This window comes from Saimiri boliviensis, chromosome 1 (genome assembly GCF_048565385.1).
Source record: "Saimiri boliviensis isolate mSaiBol1 chromosome 1, mSaiBol1.pri, whole genome shotgun sequence".
NCBI classification, from domain to species: domain Eukaryota; kingdom Metazoa; phylum Chordata; class Mammalia; order Primates; family Cebidae; genus Saimiri; species Saimiri boliviensis.
In genome coordinates this window covers 36975056-37000195 of record NC_133449.1, presented here as the reverse complement: position 1 = coordinate 37000195, position 25140 = coordinate 36975056, and the positions used below count along the sequence as shown (strand labels likewise).

Here is a 25140-nt window from a genome sequence, read left to right as displayed (position 1 = left end):
CTTCAAAAAAACAATGCTCTAAGAAATTAACCAAACTTGAATACCATATAATCTACCTACTCAAAAATTGTCACAACTACTGCAATACTATTGTGTTACCTTAATATTGACTTGAGAGTTCTGTCCTCACCTCAATCCAAAACTAAAACAGCAAATATATGCCTGGTAATTACAACATTTAACAGGAAACAACAGGTCAAAAAACTATAATACAGTTTGATTATACTCTATAAGAAAAATCTGCAGTTAAGCAATGTGAGAAGCCTAGGTGCAATGGCTCATGCCTATAATCCCAGCACTTTGGGAGGCCGAGGAAGGAATATTGCTTGAGCCCAGGAATTCAAGATCAGCTTAGGCAACATGGAGAAACCAAATCCATACAAAAATACAAAAAAAAAAAATAGCTGGGCAAAAAAAATATATATATATATAGCCAGGTTGTACCAGTCTGTAGTCCCAACTACTCATGGGGCGGAGGGGCGAGGATCATTTGAGCCCAGGAGGTCAAGGCTGCAGTGGGCCATGATCGTGCCGCTGTACTTCAGCCTAGGCAACAGAGTGAGAGAGACCCTGTCTCAAAAAAACAAAAAAGTGGGGGGATATAAAACTAAAGATGAACTAATAGTGATTCTATTAATATAATGTGATTATAGTTTGCTTTTCTCCATTTTCCAAAACTTTTGTTATTGACTACTATTTTTATAATGAGAATGTCAAATTTGCAAAACCCTATAAAAATTGGACTGTGTGTTAAATAATAATCATTCTTCCTTTATATATAAAAAGACATCACAACATAGCATTTAATTCTGATTTTAATTTCCATAAGATTAACCCTACAAAGATTTCTCAAAGAAATCTGAGAGCCTTCAAACTACGTCTTTGTTTTGTATTACATGTAATAGATTCCCACACATGAAAAATCATAAAATGAAGGATATTTTGCAACCACCATTTAAGTACTGTTTAGAAGACTATGATATTGAATAAATGAACCTGATTTTGCTTCATAGTATTTATCCAAAAGAATTTTTGAAAGATATTTATTTTCCATTTTCCTTACACATTCCATCTTTTTCAATCCGTAAATAAAAATCAATGAGCAATTTAGGATGCAATATCACAGTATAATTATTCTATAATTCATCTGATAACCCAAAACACCTAAGAATAGGACAATCTATAGGATAGAAGTTTCCACACAGCATTTGTCTGAAATCAGGTTACTTTTTAAATATGCTTTGACTTTTGAATTCAATTCTAGAAGCAATTTCCATAAACTAAATCAGGATTACAAGTGAAGATATTCCAACACAAAGACTTGTAGGATTTTGTTTAGATTGTCAATGGTTGATTCATCCAGATTTTCTTCATTGTCATCCATGGTGTGCCAGACTTCAGGGAAAGGAGATGGTATCAGATGCAGAATTGGAACACCTTAGTAAGAAAGAACCAACTTGTAACCACGTGCATTACTCCAGTGAGTAAACTAGAAAGTGTCATTCTTCAAGCAGAGGGAGCTCTGTACCTTATGAAGACAGCTAACAATTCATCATCATCTGTGTACTTTCTCATATCCCACCGTTGTACTCCAAAATCACTCACTCATTAAACAAATATTAATTAATTCAGTAAATAATTTAAAAGCGCCTACTATGTACCGTTTCTTGTTCTAGAAGTTGATGTTTCATTAGTGGAAGGACAAAGCCCTGCCCATATACAGTTTATAATCCAGTAGAAAAAGAATCGAATAAACAAATATAAAACATAATTTTAGGAAGTAATAAGGCTTATTAAGGTAAGTGCTCCTCTTCTAGTCTTGCCTTTGTCAGTAAATGGTCTGCATTTATCCAGGTGCTCACGTCAGACTTCTGGAAATAATCCTCAACTCTGCCCTTTCCCCATGTCCCATGTACACATCTCACACACATCCAGTTTTAGATTTCCAATGTGACATCTAAATATCATACTGATAAGCAGCGTTGAACCTTAAAGCATTAAATGTTGTGTCTGAATCATACCTGGTGTCAATGAAGATCAAATGAAGGACTTCTTCCCTACCATTCATTTTGGTTTAAGCATCTGACTTCTAGCTTACCAGCACATAATCAAAAGACACATATTGGTGAAAGCTTATTTATAGCACAATATCTATATCTCTTTTTTAAAGATAGGTATTCATTCACATTAATTTTTATTTTCTGATTCAGGTCATTCAAAATAGTTTTAGATCGGTTCAGATCATTAGTATCTAAACTTAGCATAGTCAATCTTTAAAGAAGGATGGTCTTAATGAATCAAAATGTATCAATTATTATTCATGTTTAATTTACTTCTCAAATATATGCAGCAATTAAAGACCATTGAGTTTCGCTATGGAAGTGAGCTGATGACACCAGAAAGCTAAATAGGGTTTGGGGATGAGCAAAGTTTGAAAATATTCATCTTGATGTCCTCTTGTGAGCAGATAAGTGATATATAGTCTTGGACTTTCAAAATGAACGTAAAATACAATAAATACAATAGGTTAAAATATGTGCATGCACACACACACGTACACAACACATTACCTCTTCTTAAAAATGGAATATGATCATCCTGAATCACACCTCCATAACTGTAATTCTGGAAATACTGCCTCTCCAAAGAGTGATCCTTGAGCAAACCCAATTCATGAAGTTCATGTTCTGTAGATGACAATTAGATAAACATCTATTTTTATCTGATTGAGACTCATACTGTATCCTTAATGAGTTTGAAATCTTACCACATGTCCATAATTTTTAAAAGATTATGCAGCAGCAAGCATGGCCACACCCATGACAATAAACATCTGGGTTGAACACGAGTGCATACATTTTGGAGCAGGAGGAGAGAAGAGTCACACGTGGCTCTAAACTGACAGATGAGAACCTCCTTCGAGGTAGAAACTCAACAGAACAAAGGAGAGATAGAGAATGAAAAAAACAGAGGACAGGTGGCTAAAACAGGGGAACACAGGTGCAGGTGTAGGTGCTTATAGTTCCAAGATACTGTATAAAGAATGCCTTAAAGATACAGAGCTTAAAAGGTGAATACTCAAACAGAATAGAGATGAAGTATATCAAGTGACCATTCTATGGAAAGGGATACCTAGTGTGGTTCTCAAAGCAGTTCTTAAAGTTGTGATACCTGATCAGCAACATCAGCAACATCTAGGAACTTGTTAGAAATGCAAATTATCTGCTCCTACTCAGGCTTACAGAAATTCTGAGGCTGGAGTTCAGCAATCTGTGTTGTAAGAAGCCCTCCAGGTGATTCTGACGCACTTTAAGCTTTGACAACCACTGGCCTGCATAAGTCATGATTCAGGTCATTTAAAATAGTTTTAGATTGGTTCGGATCATTAGTATCTAAATTTAGATACTAAATGATGAATGATCTGTCATTGGTTCAGATCATTAGTATCTAAATTTAGATACTAAGTCATCAATGACAGATCAACTAGGGTCTGGAATTCGAGACCAGCCTGGCCAACATGGTAAATCCCGCCTCTACTAAAAATACAAAAATTAGCTGGGTGTGGTGGTGGACGCCTGTAATCCCAGCTACTCGGTAGTCTGAGGCATGAGAATCACTTGAACCCAGGAAGCAGAAGTTGCAGATGACAAGAGATCACATGAATATTATAAGACAACCAAATGAAATTTCCTAGGATAGCTTTTTATAATTGCTAAATTTAAAGGGTAAAACTAAACCAACTAGCAAGCAGCCATATGTCATATGATTCTAGGAGCATTGAGAACGCCCTAACCACCACCAAAAACAATATTCCTGTCTGTTTATTGGTACTTATAATTCCTTTACCATGAGACACAACTTTTTCTTACACAACTAGAGATATGGTTTGAAATGTAAATACCAGTAGGAGGGGCAGCTCAATAGGTTAAAATCGCATGAAGGTGCAAGTCATTGGCATAACTTCATTCTGGTCCAGGAAATAATAAAAGTACACAAAATCCTTGAAAGAAAGCCAAACTCAGTTTTTAGAGGTGACCATCAAAGTAAGGAAAACATACTGCAAGGAAGAAGCCCAAGAAGTTTATATTAATAATACCATCATAGTAATTCCTTCAAACCAGGAAATGAAATTTGCCAACGATGAGTATCTGAAGTTCAGACACAAGTTTCCCTAAGAATCTAGACAAATTATTTACCAATGGCAAAAGTGTGAGTTATGATGGCAGTGCTTTTCCCACTGCTTAGAAGTAATGTAAGTCTATCTTGCTCCAAGAAGTTTATGTGGCGAATAAGGAATTTCTAGCATGAAGTTCTTGCCTTCAGCACAGCCCCCTGGCCTGGATTCTACAATAAAGATCAATCTCATTTTCATCTTCCCTGATGTCTGAAGGGTTTGTTTTGTTTTGTTTTGTTTTGGGTAGGGTGGAAGCACAAAGGTAAGAATTTATTCTCCTTTCCTTACTCCAAGCCCCAAGCCCCTCTCCTCAGCCACAGATACATACGTTTCCTGGCCTGACTTGGTCTGGTCTGGTCTGAGCTAGTCTACTCCCATTTATTTGACTCTAAATCTTGAAGGATCTGGCTTTCTCTTCATCCTGACCTCTTACTTCTTTGGAAAATTGGCAGAGATTGTACTAGATTTAAAGGAAAATAATATCTGGATAAGGCAGAACATAGAAGACGCCAAAGACAGATGGAAAAGAAAGAAAACTGAAGAGTATCTTTGGTATCATTGTAAGGACTTGATCTTCATCATTAGCCAACATGCTTTGTTGAGTAAAGTTTCCTCTAGAAATACATCCTATATGCTTCAAACAGGACTCTGGGAAAATACTCTCAAACCATTTTAAAGGATGTGCAAACATGAAATATAGTATTTTATGTTTCCAAGTCAAAATATAGTTTCATGCAGGAAAATAAGCTGGGCTTACTACAAAGATGAAAATAATAATAAACTAATCAATCAAGAAATTTTTTGAGACGGAGTCTCACTCTGCTGCCAAGACTGGAGTGCAGTAGCGCCATCTTGGCTCACTGCAACCTCCGCTTCTGGATTCAAGTGATTCTCATGTCTCAGCCAAGTAGCTGGGATTACAGGCACCTGTCACCACACCCACCTAATTTTTGTGTTTGCAGTAGAGACAGGTTTTCACCATGTTGGCCAGGCTTGTCTCAAACTCCTGACCCTAGCTGATCTGCCCTTTTGGCATCCCAAAATGTTAAAATTATAGGCATGAACCACTGCGCCCAGCCAAATTATAAATTTTGAATTTTAAAATGTAGTATTTGCCAGTAGGAAGAAACTATGTTTTCTTCATTAATAACAGTGGTGCTTACCAATTGCTTGAAGTCTTTCAAACCATCTGGCTGAGTTTGGAAAAAAATTGGGAAATGTTGGGTTTGGAGCACCAATCAAATCCAGTAAGACCAATAAATCCTAAGGGAGAAAAAGTACTGTTTAATCACCGTCATCAAAATGTGTTTTATATTCATCAATAAGGAAATACAATCAGTCAAATTTAACTGCATTTTAGTAATTGAGAAAAATATGGAGAGCTATATGAATGAACAAAAGATTTACTAACATTTTATGCTAATTATTTTGGAGAACACTTTAAATCTTGCTGATGCAATGTGGACAAATAGCAAAGCATTGATTCTTTGTGTATGTGACTCCAAAAGGATATCATTAAGGATAAATTAGAAAGAACTTAAAGCATAAAAATAAAAAATTAAAAAAAGAAAGAAGCCATTTGGATAAACATTTTGTGGACTTTAAAAGCATACATTTACTTGATTTTCAGAAAGGAGTCCAAGCCTGTCTGATCTTCTGTGCCACTCTGTTTAGCCATTTTATCCTTAATCTGTAATAATACAACTCCCAAAGGAAGGCACTTGGATATAACTATTTATTAATTAAGCAGTATCTAAGAAAACTTCCTTGTACCAGAGCTATATAACATCATGTCTCTGGATCTCCATTTCCTTGTGTATCAAATAAGAAGCTCAAACTAGCTGATCTCTAAGGTTTTCTTCTGGTTATAGCTCTCTATCATCTCATCAGGAGGACTCTCCAAAGACTATTCACTAGATTAAGGCCTCCTCCTGATTTATCTAAGTGAAATAATGTGAAGGTAAATATTTAGCATACATTCTAACACATAGTAGACAAATATTTTCAGAGTCTGTGATCCTAAGGACATAGCATAAATAAATTCATAAATGAAAATTCAATATAGTCATTGTAAGAAAAAGAGGCTTCTTTGGTTTGTTATATAAATAAGTAACTTTGTTCTACTACTGATCAACCAGGCCTCTCCTCTTTGTCTGAATGTTTTTTGGCCACTTGGGGACAAGTGAATAAACGAGATGCTGACCACATTCCCCTGGCCCATTAGGAGCTGCCAATGAACAACAGGAGGAGGCAAATGCCAACATGAGGTGTGTTAGGGTTATAGAAGACACAGAATTTGGCCACTTGGACTTTCATAGAGTGAAGGTCAGTGACAGGGCAAAAGACAGGAATGAGTATGGGTGCTGGGAATAAGCTATCAGTTCACAGATGGAGTGAGGCTCAGGAATGGATGGAGGCACTGGGAAGAGTGAAATCTCAAAGGTAGCATGAGGTTCCAAGCTGCGGTTAGTGAAGATTTGGGGACAGAATAAAGATCAAATATGGGAAGACAGTCAGAGTAAGGAGAGGATTCAGGGGTCAGGGGAAGGATCAGGGATGGAGTGTGGGCCCAGGAAATGGGGATGAAAATGAGGCTGTGTGTTGCATCCATTACTTAGTAATAATAGCAGGGGTTTAAGGCAGCAACAAAATATCCCCACCCCCATGTCAAAAATGCCACATCAAAACCAACACATCAAACTGTCTAGTCACATTGGAGACATGGTATAGTTTTGAAGCCACCAAGGAAATTCTTCACCCCCACCCCTCTCTTATTCCATTTCCCAAAGCCCCATGTTCTTCAGACTATAAAGCCCTCAAAGAAGGGGGTTGCCCTCTCCACCTCCATACAGTACTGAGGGAATGTGCTCCCATTGGGCCCAACTGAATCTGATGTTCCTGTAATCCATTAAATCATTTTATCATTTTAATTAAGCTCAGTCAAACATGGTTTTTAACCATGAATTTTTGTTTGTTTTGCTTCGTTTTGTTTTTTTGACAGGGTTTCCCTCTGTTACCTAGGCTGGAGTACAATGGAGCAATCATAACTCACTGCAGCCTTGAACTCCTGGGCTCAAACAATCCTCCTGCCTTAGCCTCCTGAGTAGCTAAGATTACAGGCATACACAACTACACCCAGCTAATTATTTTATTTGTTGTAGAGACAAAGTCCCCTTAGGTTGCCCAGTCTGGTCTCGAACTCCTGAGCTCAAGTGATCCTCCCTTCTTGACCTTCCAAAGTGCTGGGATTACAGGTATGAGCCACAGTGCTGGCTCAGAATCATTCTTTTTAGCTCTGGGATTCCTCAAAAACCCAATGCCTGCCAAGGAATGTTCTATCATAAACAGTCTGCTCCAAGGACGCTGTGGCATTTTTAGGTCTTAACTTGGCTTTTGCAACCTTTTTCTTAGAGGCAGAGCCTACAGCTACAAAGCCATGGAAATTGCCCCGACTAACCATGCCATGCAGTTGGCTGGTGCCTCTCGCTCCAGGTGGGTGTGGGGTCGATGCCATCTTTGCAGCTAAGTGTCGAGATCCATAGAGAGAATCTTGAGGAGACCAGTGAAGAAAAGCCTCTTCCCCATCAAAGAAAATCAGCTGAAGTGACAGATCTGGCTTGGAGTCTGAAACATTCTGGTAAAAACAACAAAAAAATACAGCAAAAAAATACTGTGATGTTGGGAAAAAAACAGCATGATTTTCAATTAATTGGGCAAAAAGATAGATGTGCCACGAAGAAAGGAAGATACCAGAGCAAGTGAAACTATGCCAAAATTTATTCCACACCACTTCCTCTTCAAATGTCAGTACACCTCCCACAGTCTTCACCCATATAAACCACGTTCTTCCATCCCCTCTGAAAATAGAAGTCTTTTATTATTTTTTTTTTTTACTCCTCATAGAATTTTGAAACAATGAAAGTGCTGTGATGAACCGTGTGATACACCACCCACTTCCCATACAGGAGGGTGTGTTGCCTCAGCTGCTGGGAGAGCTGTCAGTCACTTTAGGAATTGCCTCAGCTGCACCTCCTGGGAGTGTCCTACATCCAGTGCTGTGGTACTGGGGGCTCTCTAAAGAGTCATTGTATCTCCAGAGCTCCCCAGGGATTGGCTGAGGCTGTTGTTGATCCTGCATTACAGCTCAACTTCTCCCTCTGTCCAATACCATTTCTTTCCCTCCCTGATACCCAAGGCCACTCCCTAATAAGTGACCTGAATGTTAAACTCCATATCAGAGGGTGCTTCCTAGGGAATCCAACCTGAAACAACTGTAAATCTTTCTTGCTTCTCACCTTAAGTCTTCAATTTTGTACTGAGTCTAGCTTCAAGAGTCTGCCCCGGGAATGCTACAGAGACACAAAGAATAATAACTATAGCCCTTCCCTTGAAATAGCCTATACTTTAATTGGGCTGGGGAGAGATAAAACACGTGAGCATGGAAAAATGTGCCAATAGCCACAAATGTAACATAAAAGTCCTCTGGAAATTGGATAGAATGAGAGGCAAGATCTTGGGGTGTCAAGGAAGGCTTTATGAGAGACAGTATTTGAACAGTACTAAAAAGAGTGAGTAGGACTCTGATTGACTTTACACTTTACTCTGTCTGACAATAACCCCTGTCTTTCAGATCAGTCCTGGTACTCGAAACTCCAAAATCCTTCAATCCCACTAGAACCTCTAACCTATTAGAATGTTTCACCTTTTCACAGTCCTTCACCTTTGTAATGTCCTCACTTCACTCTATATTTTGCTTAAATTCCAGTCAATCATTCCAATTGCTCCTCAACTCCATTGCCTCTCTCTGCCTTGGTCAAACCTTCATGGCAAAAACATAATATTGAGTCCCACTCTCTACCTACTTTGTGCCAGCACTCATGCAGCTAAACCATGCCAGAGAAAAAATATATAACCACACTGCATAGCCTTGCTTAAAGTTCATGACCACCAAACCTCATGTTGGCCTTTCATGTTGACTGGCAAGTCATATTGTATTTTCTTAGTTCAGTCACTCTAGCACTCTTCCAGTATTCCACATTCCTCCCTGCCTCCTCATCCGTCTTCATTTCTAACCAATGACCTTCATTTCTTTCTGTCATGCTCATATTAGATGCCAGTCTCTGCTTGTGCACAAAATCCTATCCCCTCTCATCTGCTCAAGGACATTGCTCCAGCAAATACCATTACTCTACTTCATCACCAGTTTTTCTATCTCTGCTGGATAATTCCCATCAGCCAACAAACATGCTGCTGCTTTTCTCATCTTAAAATGTTTGACCTCACTATCTCCACCATCGACTGCCCAATTTTTTAATCCCATTTATAGCAAAACCCCTTGAAGGAGTTGTCTATTCACACTGTCTCTAATTCCACTTCTTAAACTTAGCCCAGTTGGGTTTTATCTCTATCGTGTACTGAAACCGCTCTTGTCGAGAACACCAATGACTACATTGCTACATCCAGTGCTCAACGCTAGGTCTTCAACTCTCTTTACTTATTGTCAGCATTCAACACAGTTAACCACTCCTCCTAGCTACACTCTCTTCATTTGGTTCCTAAAATACTGTATTCCTCCTACGGTAGTTAGCACTAATGGATCCCTCCATCTCCCTTCTGTCTTAATGCTAGAGAGCCCTGGGGGCTTGCTCCATGGTTCTCTTCTCATCTCTGTCCACACTCACTCTCTTGATATCTCTTCTTGAGCCTTTAAATCATATATGTGTGGTTTCGTGTGTGCTGTCTTGTGTGTGTGTATGTGTGTATTGTGCTGTGTGTGTGTATTATATAATACAGAATTTTTAATATAATTATTTAAAGTAATCGTAATATTGTAGAGATGGAGCTTTAGTATGTTGCCCAGGCTAATCTCAGTGTATATATTATATGTAGTATAATATGATAATACACACATACAAACACAACACACACATACACAAAACACAACAAACACAACACACACAGACACAAACAACCCAACACGCACATACAAATACACATACAACACAACACACACAGACATGTATATATCAATTCCAAAAACTGTGTCTCCAGCCCTAACTTCACTCCCAATCTCCAGACCACATATTCAGTTGCCAAATGAATATCTCCACACAAACATTAATAGACACCTTAAACAGCATGTCAAAACTCAACTCCTGAGGTTCCCCCTGAAACCTGTATTACCAACAGTCTCTTCAACCAAAGGGATAGCAACACCACCCTTGTGGTTACTCAAGCCAAAAATCAGTGGGGATCTCTCTCTTTCTGTCTTTTTTCCATATACACACATACATCCCCATCGAGTTCGTCCTGCCTCTGCAAACTTGTTTCCCACCATTCCTCACCACAGGCCTCTCTTTCATTTGCTTTGTTTTGTCTGAACTTAATATGTCATCATCATTATGTGGTCGAGCGTTCCCGACACTATCACACCTTTGTTTCTCCTGTGTCTGTCTGGTTTTGTTTTTTAAGAATGGGCCCTTCAGGAGCCCTCTCCTGCCTGTTCCAGTCTGGACTGACCACTAGGTCTGCTGCCCATCTGTTATCTTGGGGCTCCCGTCACCATCACCCTGCAGACTTCTGCCTCTACTACATGGGATCCCCAGTGAGCTGACCTCCATGACTCCCTCTTCCTTGATTCCTTTCTTGATTTTACTAGAGCACAGCTTTAAGCAACTTCTGAAGGAAAAAAATACAGTACATGGGAGTGAAAATTGTTGAGATTTATCTCTGAAAATGTCTTCATTCTATTTTCCTATTTAATTTGTCTGAGTCTGAAGATTCTGGGTTGCAAATTATTATTATTTAAAATATTTAAGGCATAATGTTATTGTTTTCTAGCTCCCAAAGTTTCCACTGAGAAGTCCAATGCCATTCTCATTCCCAATACTTTTTATATGAACTACTGGAATTGTTACAATTATTCTCCAGAGATCGTAATCATCTCCTTTTTTGTCATTCTTCTTTCTAAAAAAAAAAAAAAAAAATGTTTACTCTACTTTAGGATCCAACTATTTTATTGATTCTTTTTTTATTTTGAAAATAGAAATTTTAATTTCCAAAAGTTCTTTCTTATTGACTGATTGTTCTGCTATTGCAGCATTCTGGTTTTATTTCATAGATATAAAGTCTCCTCTTATTTCTGTAAGAATATTAGAATAGTGTCCTTTAAGTCATTTTCTCCTCTATTTCCTCCAACTTCATTTTTAAATTTGTATTATTTGTTTTGCTTTCTTTCTTTTCTTTTCTTACATTTTTAAGAATTTTTATTTATTTAGACAGGGTCTCACTCTGTTGCCCAGACTGGAGTCCAGTGGCTCAATTACAGTACACTGAAGCCTTGGGCTCAAGCTATCCTCCTGCCTCAGCCTCACAAGTAGCTAGGACTACAGGTATGTGCCACCATAACCAGCTAACTTTTTTCTTTTTTTTTTTCTTTTTTTTTTTTTTTGGTAGAGATGAAACCTCACTATATTACCCAGGCTGGTCTCAAACTCCTAGCCTCAAGCAATCCTCCCACCTCAGCCTCCCAAAGTGCTAGGATTACAGGCATGAGCCACTGCTCCAGGCCCTTTTTTTCATGCTGGAGTCTGTCTGCAAATGTCTGGGCATCCGTTGTGTTCATTCATGTTAAAGAATAAGATATTGAAATGCTGGTTGGAGACACAAATTGGTTGGCTTCACTGAAGGGCAATCTGGTGCCCAGTCGGTGTTTTCTCTGAGGATTACTGAACGTCACTCTCTGGATTTTTTTGGTGAGGTGGTTTATATTCTCTGGAGAAGAATCCTCCAGTTTCCCATCTGATGGGTATAAGCTGGTCATTGGTTTTCTGGTGCTGAAGATGGGAGAGAGACTGTAGATCTCACTGTTTGATGTGTAGGCTTTCACCTAGTCTCCCCAGTTTCCATGGGGTACCTCACTGCCACCCTCCTCTCTGCTTGCTATTCTCAATTCCATAACCTCCATGGTTCAAGTTCTCTAGAAAAATATTTTCTCATCTCTATCAAAGACGCAAGGGGCACTCACCTGCCTGCCTGGTGTGGGGCAGGAATCTCTACATCCATGTACTCCTTAGACAGACTTACAAACACTCTCCACTCCAGCCCCTTTGTCACCTCTGCCTTCGTCAGCTTATCACATCTCAAATCTCTGAGCCTTTTTAGGATTCTGTCAGGGAAACCACTGACTTCTTCCATTTCCTTCCCTCTCCAGGACAGTGTGACTTTTCTCCACTCTGATAAGGCATCTGCCATTTCTCCATCCAACTTCTGTCTTCATACTGTGGTTCCCATTCACAGATGTTCTCTAGTTTCTTCAAAAAAAATGGAGTTTCCACTGGGCACAGTGGCTCACATCTGTAATCCCAGCACTCTGGGAGGCCAAGGCAGATAATCACAAATTCGAGACCTGCCTGATCGACATGGTGAAACCCCGTCTCTACTAAAAATACAAAAATTAGCTGGGTGTGTTGGCGTGTGCCTGTAATCCCAGCTACTCAGGAGGCTGAGGCAGGAGAATCGCTTGAACCTGGGAGGTGGAGGTTGTAGTGAGCCAAGATCATGCCACCGCACCCCAGCCGGGTGACAAAGTGAGACTCTATCTCAAAAAAAAAAAAAAAAAGAGTTGCCTTGATTGTTTTAACAGTGATTTCAAAGGAGAAAAAAATTGTCTTCATCATCTGAAAACTAAGTTAATTTTTTATGCTAATCATTTCATATTGCTCCTTAATTATGCCATGAGGAAAGGACAGTTTATTTTGTTTTGTATCCTGCATAATTCCTGGATAAGAAAGCAAAGGACATGTTTGTACAATATAAAGGCACTCAGAGTTTAATAAGCATTAAATAATTAAACAGATTTTTCTCACTGGCAAAAATTGTAAGATGCTTACTTTCAGTAGAGACATTGTTCTAAGCTTCCAGTTGTTTAAAGGGCCTTGAAAGTTCTAGTTCCAAATCAGACAACTTAATCACAGAACAAGAGGCCAGAATGGGACAGGTTGGGACAAGAGGCATTCTGCTCATGCCCAGGGCAGAGGCAAAAGTCTGTAGTTTTTATCTCTTGAAGCTTGACAGTTCAAGTACCTCAGTGAATCTTCAACAGCTGGGTCACTCCAATGATCAGTACAATGATTTAGTCTCATTCTGTTCTCCTCATATCCATTCATTTATCCAGCAATAAACTGTTGCGGACATTCATCCTGAGTCCCACAAGGCAACCTGCTTTTTTTGCTTCATTTCAGGATTGACAGAAAAATAGCCATGGCCTTCATTTCTAGTAACTCAGCCTAGTACCTTGGAGCTAGGAGAATCTTACTGGCCTGATGTATGAAGGTCTTCATGGTAATGCCTAATTACCAGTGTTAACATAGTGGATTACCTGCAGTCTTTCCGCCTTCAAGGCTGTATCAGTTAGCTAATGCCACAACAACAGAATGAAATAAGCCACCCCAAACACAGTGGCTTACGATACCATTACATGTCTTCCTGAGATACATAATCTCTGTTGGTCAGTGAGGGAGCAGCTGATCTAGACTGGGGTTGGCTCGGGCAGCTCTGCTTCATTCTGCAGTCAGCAAGGTTGGTTCTGCTCCAGGTGTCTCATCCTTCTGCTGGGACTGGCAGGCTAGCCAGGGCATGCCATTCTCATGGTTATGGCAAAGACACAGGAGAGCAAGCCCAAAGGCACAAGCGTTTTCTAGCCTCTGCATGTGTCACCTCTACTAACATGCCATTAACCAAGGCAAGTCAAATAACCAAGTCCAGAGTGAAGGGATGAGGAAGTACAACCAACTACAGGGGGAGGGCATAGCAAAGTTACCAGTCAGAGGATGTGGATGTGTAATTACTGTCCTATTACTGGAGAGAAGAGGGGCTAGAGGAGTTGAGAAGAATCCAGTCTACTTTCAGGTCACTTTCTACCACCATCTACCCAATTCATGACAGCTGAAGAACTTAACTCCTCAATACAAATTTAGTTACAACGTATTACTAGAAGAATAAGTTTGATACTCTCAAACTCTGCATTCAAAATAGCCTCTTAAAAAAGTTCCCACCTCACCATTTATCTCTAAAACAAAGGATTACTATGAGAATGTGTATGTTGATTCAAATTTTTTTTAACGATGACCCCAATCCAATAACTCATTCAGAGCTTTCTATTAATATTTCTGTTCACCAAAAGCAGGCATGAGCTATCTGGGAAAAAGCAAAGGAGTTCACTCAGAGAAAATATATCCATTACACAGAACAATGTCTTCAAGTCATACTTCATTTTGTGTCCTTATACTAGAAGAGCAAACATGAAAAATTAGACTTTTTCATCAGCTTCTGAACTCCCTCATCCAATTGCTGGGGAAGGAAACTAGTTAAAAGCAGCGCAAAGCATGGGACAAAGGCATTGTAGAAGGTTCAAAAAACAAAACAAACCCCCAAAAAAAGTGAAAAGGAGACTGAGAGGGTATAAACAATTCTTGCTTTCTTCAAGTTCTGCATATACAGCAAAAATGGAACCAAATATCTATTACTTCCATTACAAGATAAACCTTTTACTTCTTTACCCCATTGTATCAAGAGCTGGATCCTCATAAAGCTCTGTCTGAGGAGGGAACAAAGTATTTGTTACCTGTGAACAAAGTTTTTTGTTTTTGCTTTGTTGTGTTGACTTGGTTATGAGTGATATCAGAACAAAATGTCTTCATCTAGCTTAGCACTTTTTTTCCAATAGACCCTTAAGAACGCCAAGATTAAAATAACATCTGAGAGTCCCAGAAGTATTTTGAGCTGAGAGCATAACAAAAGCTCTGCTATGCTACATAAAATGGAGCTGAGATTCACAGATAATAACAATAATGCATTTCTGCTTCATGCTTTTCATCTTGATAGGCCTTAATTACCCACTCTCCACTTCAGAACCACTTTGCCGAAACTCCCTCCTCCAACCCAAGAGCCACCATCTCTCAGATCAGAAGGTTGTGATGTCTCATGGCCACAGAAACAAGAACAATTCTCATACCTGAAATAAACTTTCTCCTTCATTTTGCACAAAGAAATGTTGCATTTCATTTAATGTGCATTCACACCTGGGAAATCAGGTGCCAATTAATGAATGCATTGCCACGTATCTTAGGTTTATTGCCCACGGTTGATATGCCAAATCATATAATCTTTCAATTCATATTCACAATAAAAATGTACCAAAAGTCTCCATTTCTAAATGGCCTTCTCATTCCTCCAAGGATTCTATAATTCATGCTGGGTTACTGCTAATGTACTTGATCCTAGGAATCAACAAGCGGAATATAGATACCTTTAAGGAAAGGAGTTGCTTGTCTAAGGCACGAGCAAGTTCCAACATCATTGCACACGGCACTGCTGAATCAGTGGCTCCCACAAACACTCTGTTGTCCCAATGGGAAAAATACTTGGAGTCATAGTGGCAGGCGAAAACCAAGTGTCGTCTAGCGGTGGGATTGAGGGTGCTGATGATATTTGAGAAAGACCGGTACCCATAGGGCGTCTGACCCAAGAAGGTGTCTATTTCCAAGACCCAGTCAGCCTGAAGCCTCTGAATTCGCTGCATGATGTGCTGATCAAAACAAAAACCAAAAATTTAGATCTAAATGAACAGTTTTCATTTGTTAACTGTGATTTTAAAACTTAAGTAATGCCTTTCAAATTAAAATTGCAATACACGCTTATTGTATTAATAGCAATATTGTTGAAATTAATAATTGCTTTGTATTGTTATTGTAATTAACAGCATTTTTCCTGTTTAAAGGAGAAGCTAATCCTCTGCCTCTTCCCTAAACTTCCCCTAACTAATCAATTTCAACCAATTGTTAATATTAACCAATGTTAATACTTTGATGCAGATCTTTTGACATTTCTTCTCTTTGCTTATGCAAACCTACAGTAGCATGCAAACACATATATTTGGCAGAGGAGTATATGGTTTTATAGTAAAAGAATACTACTTTATATATTACTCTGCCCTTGCTTTTTTTTTTTTTTTTTTTTTTTTTTTGAGACGGAGTTTTCGCTCTTGTTACCCAGGCTGGAGTGCAATGGCGCGATCTCGGCTCACCGCAACCTCCGCCTCCTGGGTTCAGGCAATTCTCCTGCCTCAGCCTCCTGAGTAGCTGGGATTACAGGCACGTGCCACCATGCCCAGCTAATTTTTTGTATTTTTAGTAGAGACGGGGTTTCACCATGTTGACCAGGATGGTCTCGCTCTCTCGACCTCGTGATCCACCCGGCTCGGCCTCCCAAAGTGCTCCTTGCTTTTCTCATTTAACAATATATTATGGACATGTCTACAAGTCAGGAGATAGAGACACAGTTCGGTAGTAGTAAAGAACACTTTTAATATTTCTAGGAGGCTACAAAGGCATATTTGAAAAAATCAAGTAAACCAGCATCCTACAGGTCTCTATCTCTAAGCTCTTCAGGGAGAATTGCAAAGGTAGCTCTTTCTGTCCCAAGTGCATAGCATGTATCTAAGTTCAGCAAATGCTTTATATGTAATGAACACTAATAAAAGACAGCAATGCTCACCTAAGGATAATGTAGAAAGCTCCCATAACTAGGTGGTGGTTGGGGATATTTCAGCTCTCTGCTCACTGTAAGAATTAGTAAGCAACTCTGAACTATAATAACATATCAAGCAGCTTTCCCTCTGCACCCAAGGCAGGTCAAGACGCACTGCAACTGCTGGCAAATATAAAAGAGACTCTCTTTCCCCATCTCTGATGACCACCTTGAGCCTTATAAGGCAACACAGTGACTGACAGAAGAAAGCAACAGGTAGAGAAAGTAGTATCACTTCAGGAACTAGAAGCATTTTTTAAAGAACATATAGAATTTGTGATGTGAGATGTTATAGGTGAGTTCTTTGCTGGTTCACTTGCCTTTTCCCATCCTTATTTTATCTTGGCTTCATTTTCCTATGTTCCTTGTTTTCTGTTTTGTTTTGTTTTGTTTTGTTTTGTTTTGTTTTGTTTTGTTTTATAGGGCTTCACTGAGTCACCCAGGCTGGAGTGCAGTAGTGCAATCTCGGCTTACTGCAACCTCTGCCTCCCAGGTTCAAGCAATTCTCTTGCCTTGGCCTCCTGAGTAGCTAGAATAACAAACACATGCCACCATGCCTGACTATTTTTGTGTCTTTTTTTTTTTTTTTTTTTTTTTTTGTAGAGATGGAGTTTTGCCATATTGCCCAGGCTGGTCTCAAACTTCTGAGCTCAAGTGATCCACCTGCCTCAGCCTCCCAAAGAGCTGGGATTAAAGTGTGAACCACCATGCCCAGCCTGTTCCTTTCCACCCCCCCCTCAAATATCATATATATCATCATAAATTGACTTAAATTATTTTTATAAAAAGTCAAATAACAATCTAACATCAAAATAACTATTTGTCCCTCAATTAACATCTAACCAAAAACCAAAATTTCAGATCTGAACAGTTTATTTCTGGGATGGACCTTAAGATGATAAATAAATAACTGGAAATCAATGTGAGGGTTTCCTTTTTTTTTCATCCTCCAAAGAAATACAGGATTTTCTGTCCTAGCCAAGTCCCACGTGGCCTGCGCTAACTAATGTGACATGACACGTAGGCAAGAACCTCAAAAAAACTGTGGCAGGAAGCTTCCAAGGAGAGGGGAATTTAAATGGGAGAGGACACTGATACTACAGTCAATCCCGCAAAAGCCAACTAAACAAATGATTCCCCAGCTAGTCACTGCTTGCTTTTTACAGTGGGTGGACTTTGTCCTAAATAGCATTATGTATGCAGTACCTTACCTTTCCTATTGCAAATTTGCATGCTGTCTTATCACAGAATCAAAGGAAATGTTTACAACCTTTTTTGAAATCAGCGTTCATAACTCTCCACAATTCTTAGTACTGTGCTTTGCTCACAGTAGGCTATCAGTAAATATGGGTTCATCGTAAGAATAAATATGAATTGATTTAATGAGAATATATAAAACTACATAACGCAAAGAATTAATAGTTTGAATAGAGAGAAATCACTATGCATCTAACATAAGTTTTTCTGAAAAATATGAAAATGACTTGTCCCTAGACTGTAAAAAAAAAATTTTTCCATAAAAAGGGTCATTTAAAAAAAAAAAAAAAAAAAACATATACTCCAGAACATCTGGTATCCAGATGACAAACTGCTACATAAAATGGCTTCTTCAACACCAACAGCAGATTGCAAGCGTACAAAATGAATTGAAATTTTAAAAAATATATCTGTTAGCATTACTCAGAAGTTACACACAAACTTATTTCTCAACTTGCTACCAGGTCTTGACCATATCTGATGACCATGTTGACACTAAAATCCACAAGAGAATCAGCAAATGTCCTCAAAAGAGTTTTTCCTGAAGGAACTTTTTTATTCGGCGTAAATATTTTGTGTTTATCTTAGCAGCTAAGATAAATCATCTTTATAAACAATCAAACTGGCTGCATAACCTAATTAGCTCACCAGTATCCCTTGTTGTTTTGTTTTTGGCTTTCAGACTTAGTCTACGAGTCCCCACTACATGTCTCTAGGGAAACTCCCCAAACTACCACTACTATCATTCGAATACCCCAAAGCAGGGAGTGCGTGGCTGTGGCAGAGAATCGAAAGCAGCTGCGCTTCCCAACACCAAAGAAGCCAAGGGCTGGGCCCTCCAGGAGTGCCAAAAGGCAATTTAGAATATAGATCACACTTTGGGTTGCTATACATCTATGTTTTAAAATGGAGAGGAGAGAAAAAGGGAGAAAGAGAGTGAAAGAGATGAAGATAGAGATGAAGCAGGGATAGACGGAGACAGAGAAGAGAAAGAAAAAAATACAAAGATGAAGACATGAGAGCGAGAGAGGCTACTACGTGATATTCTAATTACATGATATTCTACTTCCAACAGGTGGTAGGGGGGTTTATTCTAGGTTAACACTAGTAAATGATCCTGGGTCTCATTTAATTGAACATAAATTCTAGTTTCCAGGTTCTGAGAAACACTGACATCAGTAGACCAGATTTGTTTGGAAGACACCTATTTTCCAGTATTTGCACTAAGTCTGCAAACACATCGTCATCAGCATGCTGACTTCTGCCACTTGAAGATGACTTCAGGTACCTCTTCCCTCTTGAGTGTACCATATATGAGTCCCTTGGGCTCCTCCTCTTAGGGGGCTGGCCTGAGGGTGCACCTGGGATCTATGTGCCTGATGATGTTCAGTTTCAGTGGCTCAGATGCACTATGCATCTATGGGGGATTTTACTCCCCGAAGTTTCTAGCTTGCCTCTTTTAGACAAAGGACATTGCTTACCCATTTGTAAGACTTTATCATCTTAATTTTTTAATTTTTTAATTTCTATCTTGTAAATCAATGAAATAGCTCCAAATGTAATGCCTTCAAATTATTTATTTTACAAATAACTCATCTCCTCAAAATAAAAATATCCTAATAATCCAACAGGCGGCTTTGGGCTCATCGATCAGAGTCTATGAAAATGCATAATATGGGACAGGGTTTCCCCAAAATATTATCTTTCTGTAAAAGAGAACCTATAGTAATACACATCTTTATTGATAACTACAAAATTTAATTCACAAACCAATTTTTTATCAAGTTTACCCTTTTTTAATAGCTAAGGATCTTCTCTAGTTACATCCTTGAAACTCTAAATTATAAAACATCTCATCTAGTGCTCAAACAGACCTCAGGAGAAAAAAAAAAGGCTCAATCATTTCTGTTTAAATTCAGTTCTGCATGAAAGGAGCTAATCCTAGTCAAATTAAGGCCATTAGTGTAGTTCCCTCATAATTACACTGTCATCTACCTCACTTTCGAAATGAGAATTCCTTTGTCTTCCACAGCTTAGGAGATAAGTCTCTAAAAATTAATGGTAATTTTCTTCTCAAAAAATTCTAAAATAGAATCTAAGTGAGATATCTAACACAGCCATCAGCCAGACCATGTACAGGCAGCCCAGCAGTAGTTCCCAACACATTCTAAAATACTGTCTACAAGTTTCTCCTTTGCCTCCACCCCCATGATAGTGGAAAATGTTACTGAAACTTCAGTGACACTCTTAAATTAATATGTATCTTTTTAATCACAACAGTATCTATGTATATTATTTATGCTATATACTGCATTGTGTTGAAGGTAAAGATCTATGAGCAATGTTTGTTGTGTTCATGGATTTCCAGAGCCTGCAGGCAAGGAACCTCACGCCTGAAATATGCATATCATTTCCGGCAAATAGTATGGGGAAATAAAAAAGGTTGAGTTGAATGGGAGGAGTAAGCATCGTAGACCTAGAGTCTTCCTAACAAGGAACTGAGGCTTTTGGAAAATGCCAGTTTTAAGAAAATGCTTGAGAGATAAGGCCCAGGGAATATTGTTAAAGTGAATGGTATGTGCCTCACTCTCCAACTTGGGGGTAAGAAGATGGAGAGCTGGAGACATTTGAGTGCACAAAGCACAGAGCTGATTCCTCCCAACTCTCCAGTGATAGGATAGAGACCTTAAGGAAATTCTGTCCTCATCACTGGGACGTGTATAGCCTAGAGCAAGTTAATTCACATACCTCAACCTCGGACCTTTTTAAATTCCTAACATTGAGATACTAACGGCCATCTACACACTGTTGTGAAGACTGAATGAGATGATCTATGCAAACAACTCAGTAAAGTGCCTGACCCTGAAAAACTGCTCAGTGAAAGTCAGCCATCATTGCTATTATTCCTCACTCTGCCTAAAGGTTAGACAGAACTAAGGTGCCTGCAGGGTGTCTACCATCTAATTACTTAGGGAAGCCAGAGCTATTCAGATGGAAAACACGAGGCTAATGGGGCAACAGACATAGGATATCTAGGCTAGCCTGGGGGCAGAGACTACACACTGGGTAGAAAGGAAGAGGCCAAGTGATAGGCACCTGGGCCTTGCAGTTCTCACTCTGGGCACAGCAGTGGGTGCAACAGTCTTTTGCCTGAGGAGTTTCAGAGGAGGATGTGAAGGGCCAGTCCCATTCATCCCAAGCTGCCCCTCAAAATGGGACTAGTTTGGGAAAAAAAAAAAAAAAGATATTCAGAGGAGAGGTTTCAGATTGCTTAGAAGACTGACATTAAGGAGGCAAAGATACATTCAAGGTCTGGCCCAGCTTATTCTACCCTCCACAGCAGTAGTAAAATCAATGGGTCTTGAAATCAGTTTAGTGGGTTATGACCAGCATTTTTTAAGGACCAATAAAATAGAATTGACAATATTGTAGTAAAATGCAAGTAATAAAGTGTATTTTTCGTACAAGTTTTGTTTCAGTTAAATATACCAGTACATTTGCATGTATGAAATGTAAAAGTCATTTTTTTTTTTACTTGTGTGTCAGAGTCAGAAGTCTGAGAAGCACTGCCCTGGAGAAAGGTAGTTTATCACCAGCTTTAACTCTCCCTCCAGGGACAATACAATTTCCCTAAAGCAAGCGATAACCTGACAGTACAATGATACTCTTGGCCCCGAACCTTAAAGGACTCCCTAAGGCTGTTGCTGTTGATTGTTTAGGATTCAAGAAAACTTGGTTGGGAGCCTCGGGGTGTGTTATTGAAGGATCAAGAGTTAAGGGCTGTGTAATATTGTACCCCTGACAGAGATTTCACACCTAAACCATTGACATTAACGTGTACCACTTAATTCAAAACAGACGTGTACTCTTCAGTCATTTGATTTTTCTTGGTTGCCTATCTGGTGAATGAGGTGATGACAGATCTGAGTATTAGACACCTCAGAACTTCAGCCATAACATTATCCCTCATGGGAAAGCAAAGCATTCAAAACCTTGAGGTTTATGTCCCATGTTCTCACCTGGCGAACGGCATAGCTTCCAGGAGATCCCGGGTATCGCTCTATCAGCAACGGCCGTAAGTCATTTTGCCACATTTCAGAAATACTGGTGCCTTCTGCAATTTGCTGAAGAGCCGATGAATTCAAAATTGCTGGTTGGTGATAATTCTGAGGATTAAATAAAATTATTTAACTGGCTATCATTTCATAATAAGTTTGAAACTCTGACATATTTGCAATTAATTGCTTAAAACTTCAAAACAAGGGAGAAGTTTAAGTCAAATCAGGTAAATTAAGATACTCAATTTTAAAATTGGGATCTTAGGGCCAGGCATGGTGGCTCAAGCGTGTAATCTCAACAATCTGGGAGGCTGAGGCAAGAGGACTTCTTGATCCCAGGAGTTTGAGACCAGCCCTGGCAACATAATGAGAGTTTGTCTCTACAAAAAATGAAAAAAAATAGCTAGACATGGGGTCACATGGTACATGTCCATCGTTCCAGCTACTCAAGAGGCTGAGGTGGGAGGATTGCTTGCTGGAGCCCAGGAGGTAGAGGCTGCAGTGAGCAGTGTTGGTGAGCACTACAGCCTGGGCAACACAAGGAGACAAAAATTTAAAAAATAATTTAAAAACCCAACTGTTACCCTAAGTAAATCTTACACAGTTTAGAGGAAGAGTGATCATGGAAGACTTTATAGATTAGCCACAAATTAAGGGGTCCTCAAATTTCAAGTGAGCCTAATTCAAAATTTTATAGTAATTACATGTTGAAATGGTAATTTTTTATATATTAGGTTAAATAAAGTATATTATTAAAATTAATTTTACTTTTTTTACTTTTTAGTGTATCCACTAGAAAAATTAAAATTACATATGTATATATGTAATTTTTATATAATTTTTATATAATTTTTTTTTGAAGTTGGGGTTTCTGTCACCCAGGCTGGGGTACAGAGGCGCAATCTCAGCTCACTGCAATCTCCACCTCCCGGGCTCAAGCAATCCTCCCACCTCAGCTTCCAGAGTAACTGGGTCATTATTTCTACCAGACACTGCCAACTCAGATGATTGTTGCAATTCCTTTCAGCCCACGTTTGGTGAGTCTTACAGCCAACTAAATAGGAAACTTTTTAACTTCAATTAAAATTATTTTAAAATTCCATTAAAGCTCACATAACATTCAAATTTGTATTTTGGATGACTTCACACATACTGTATATTCTTATGATACTGGTAATGATGAACCATTCATTCATTACATGTTTGTCAGGTATTTAGTAATGGAATGTGTTACTCCTCTTCAACAGGAAGAGAATAATTGATCAGATGACATCCTTCTCTAAGGGGAAGGATGAGGATAACATAAGAATATTGAATTATTTGGAAGACAAAACAGAAATTAGGGGAGGCCTATTTTATAGTTCCTTCCAGGACCAGCATTAGTTGAATATGTTTGCATAGTCATGCAAGTATTTTTATTCCATATGAACCAGTCCATGTGACTGGTGTGAAACTGGGCTTAGAGAATGCTTATTGCCTAATCACGTATATTCATTTACACTCTAAGATAGCTGTTTACTTTCTGGTACTACCATGCAAAAAGCATGGGCTGTAGGATCAGACAGACCCTCTCAACTCAGCACCCCACCACCCATTAGCTATAACTCTTTGCAAGTTACTAAACCTCATTAAGACTCATTTTCCTCATCTGTAAAACAAAGGGAATAACATCTGCATCCTAGGGTAACTAGAATTAAGTGAGCTAACATGTAAACTGCTATAGTAAACATTAGATGTATTACTTCCTTCTATCAAACACTAAAGTGGCACAGAATGAATTTTAAAGCTGGAAAAGCCACTTAGAGATGCTCTAGTCTCCAGCCCCCTTCATTTATATCAGTGGAAACTGAGATTCATAGAAAACAGTTGACTTCCTAAGGTTGTAAAAGAGTTACAGGTAAATCCACAAAAAGACCCCCAGTCTGTGGATTTCCAATCCCGTGCTAGTTTTAATCCACCTCACTGTCTCATTTATGCACTCCCAGTTCACTCCTAAATATTAATGCTGTTCCTGAACATCAGAAAATGTATGTTTGTTTACTGGTAGGACATTTTAAAATATATTTCCTTAGTAAATTTGTCAGTGCAACCTTTAAATCCCTTGGTACCTCCAGGATCTAAGTCCTCATGCCAGCTCCCAAACAGCAGTTGAAAAAAGAAAGCTGAAGCTGGAAGACAAAGCAATAGAAATGTGTGAAGGGAAAAGAAGAAAATGGAGGCAAGAGGTCAGAAGACTTCTATAGTTAATTATTACTCAACCTGGGCAACAGAAGCCTGTCCGGTCTCCCCTCTCACCCTTGCTCACCATGCTTCAGTCACCCTGGCATTAGGCCAGGCCCCAAATGCTCTGAGGTTCTGCCCCCATGAGGCTTTGGCTCTGTGGTGCCTTCTGCCTTACAAGCTGTTTCCCTTCCTCTTCACCTGGCTAACTCCTGCTCACTTCAGCTTGTGGCTTAGAGGCCACTTCTTTGTGTGTTTACTTGTTTAATGTCTGTCTTTCATACAAGACATCAGGTCCATAAGGGCTGGAACTCCCTCTCTCTCTCTGTTGTTTACCACTCTCTCCCACACAGGGCACACAGCGCCTGCTTCATCTTGAACATTTGATAACTATTGGGCAAATTAATCAAATAAGCAATCAACAGATGAACTATCTTTCTAAAATGATCTTTGCTAAGACCGTATTTATATAATAATAATGTGGGCATTTTTCTGCCACTGTAAATGGCAAATCTGTTGAATGCAGAAGCAAGCATAAAGACAGAAGAATCAGGTGGCTACCTGTGGCAATGACCAGGAAGTGCTGTGGTTCAATGTTATTGGGTTTTGCTCTTTTTGAATTCCTGACAGTGGATGCTTCTGATGATGAAGAGCTGGGTTGACCCAAGTCACTATGACAACCAAAACTGTTGTGTCAAAGGTTGCTTGACCAGTGGCTCCTTATCTATTTACTGTCTATTACTCTATCCCAAAGCCCACCTGGTCACTGTGGACAGACGCTTTCACTCCATGTCCACAGTGAAACGAAATCACTTGTGTTTAAATGGGTAGTTTCTAGAGGCT

At 39.1% G+C, this 25140-nt stretch overlaps 1 protein-coding gene across 2 annotated transcripts in view; it reads right to left on the bottom strand.

Moving 5' to 3' along the window:
* Window positions 1-797: 797 nt before the first annotated feature.
* The window catches only part of QPCT (glutaminyl-peptide cyclotransferase), a 44015-nt gene continuing 19672 nt past the window's right edge, over window positions 798-25140 (bottom strand). For both annotated transcript variants that reach the window (XM_039462540.2, XM_003926808.3), the window contains exons 2-7: window positions 22039-22185; window positions 15483-15761; window positions 7632-7808; window positions 5338-5437; window positions 2571-2687; window positions 798-1437 (exon numbers count right to left, since the gene is read on the bottom strand). In XM_039462540.2, the coding sequence (XP_039318474.1) occupies window positions 1292-1437; window positions 2571-2687; window positions 5338-5437; window positions 7632-7808; window positions 15483-15761; window positions 22039-22185 (966 nt within the window). In that variant the 3' untranslated portion in view covers window positions 798-1291. The remainder of the gene's footprint in view (window positions 1438-2570; window positions 2688-5337; window positions 5438-7631; window positions 7809-15482; window positions 15762-22038; window positions 22186-25140) is intronic.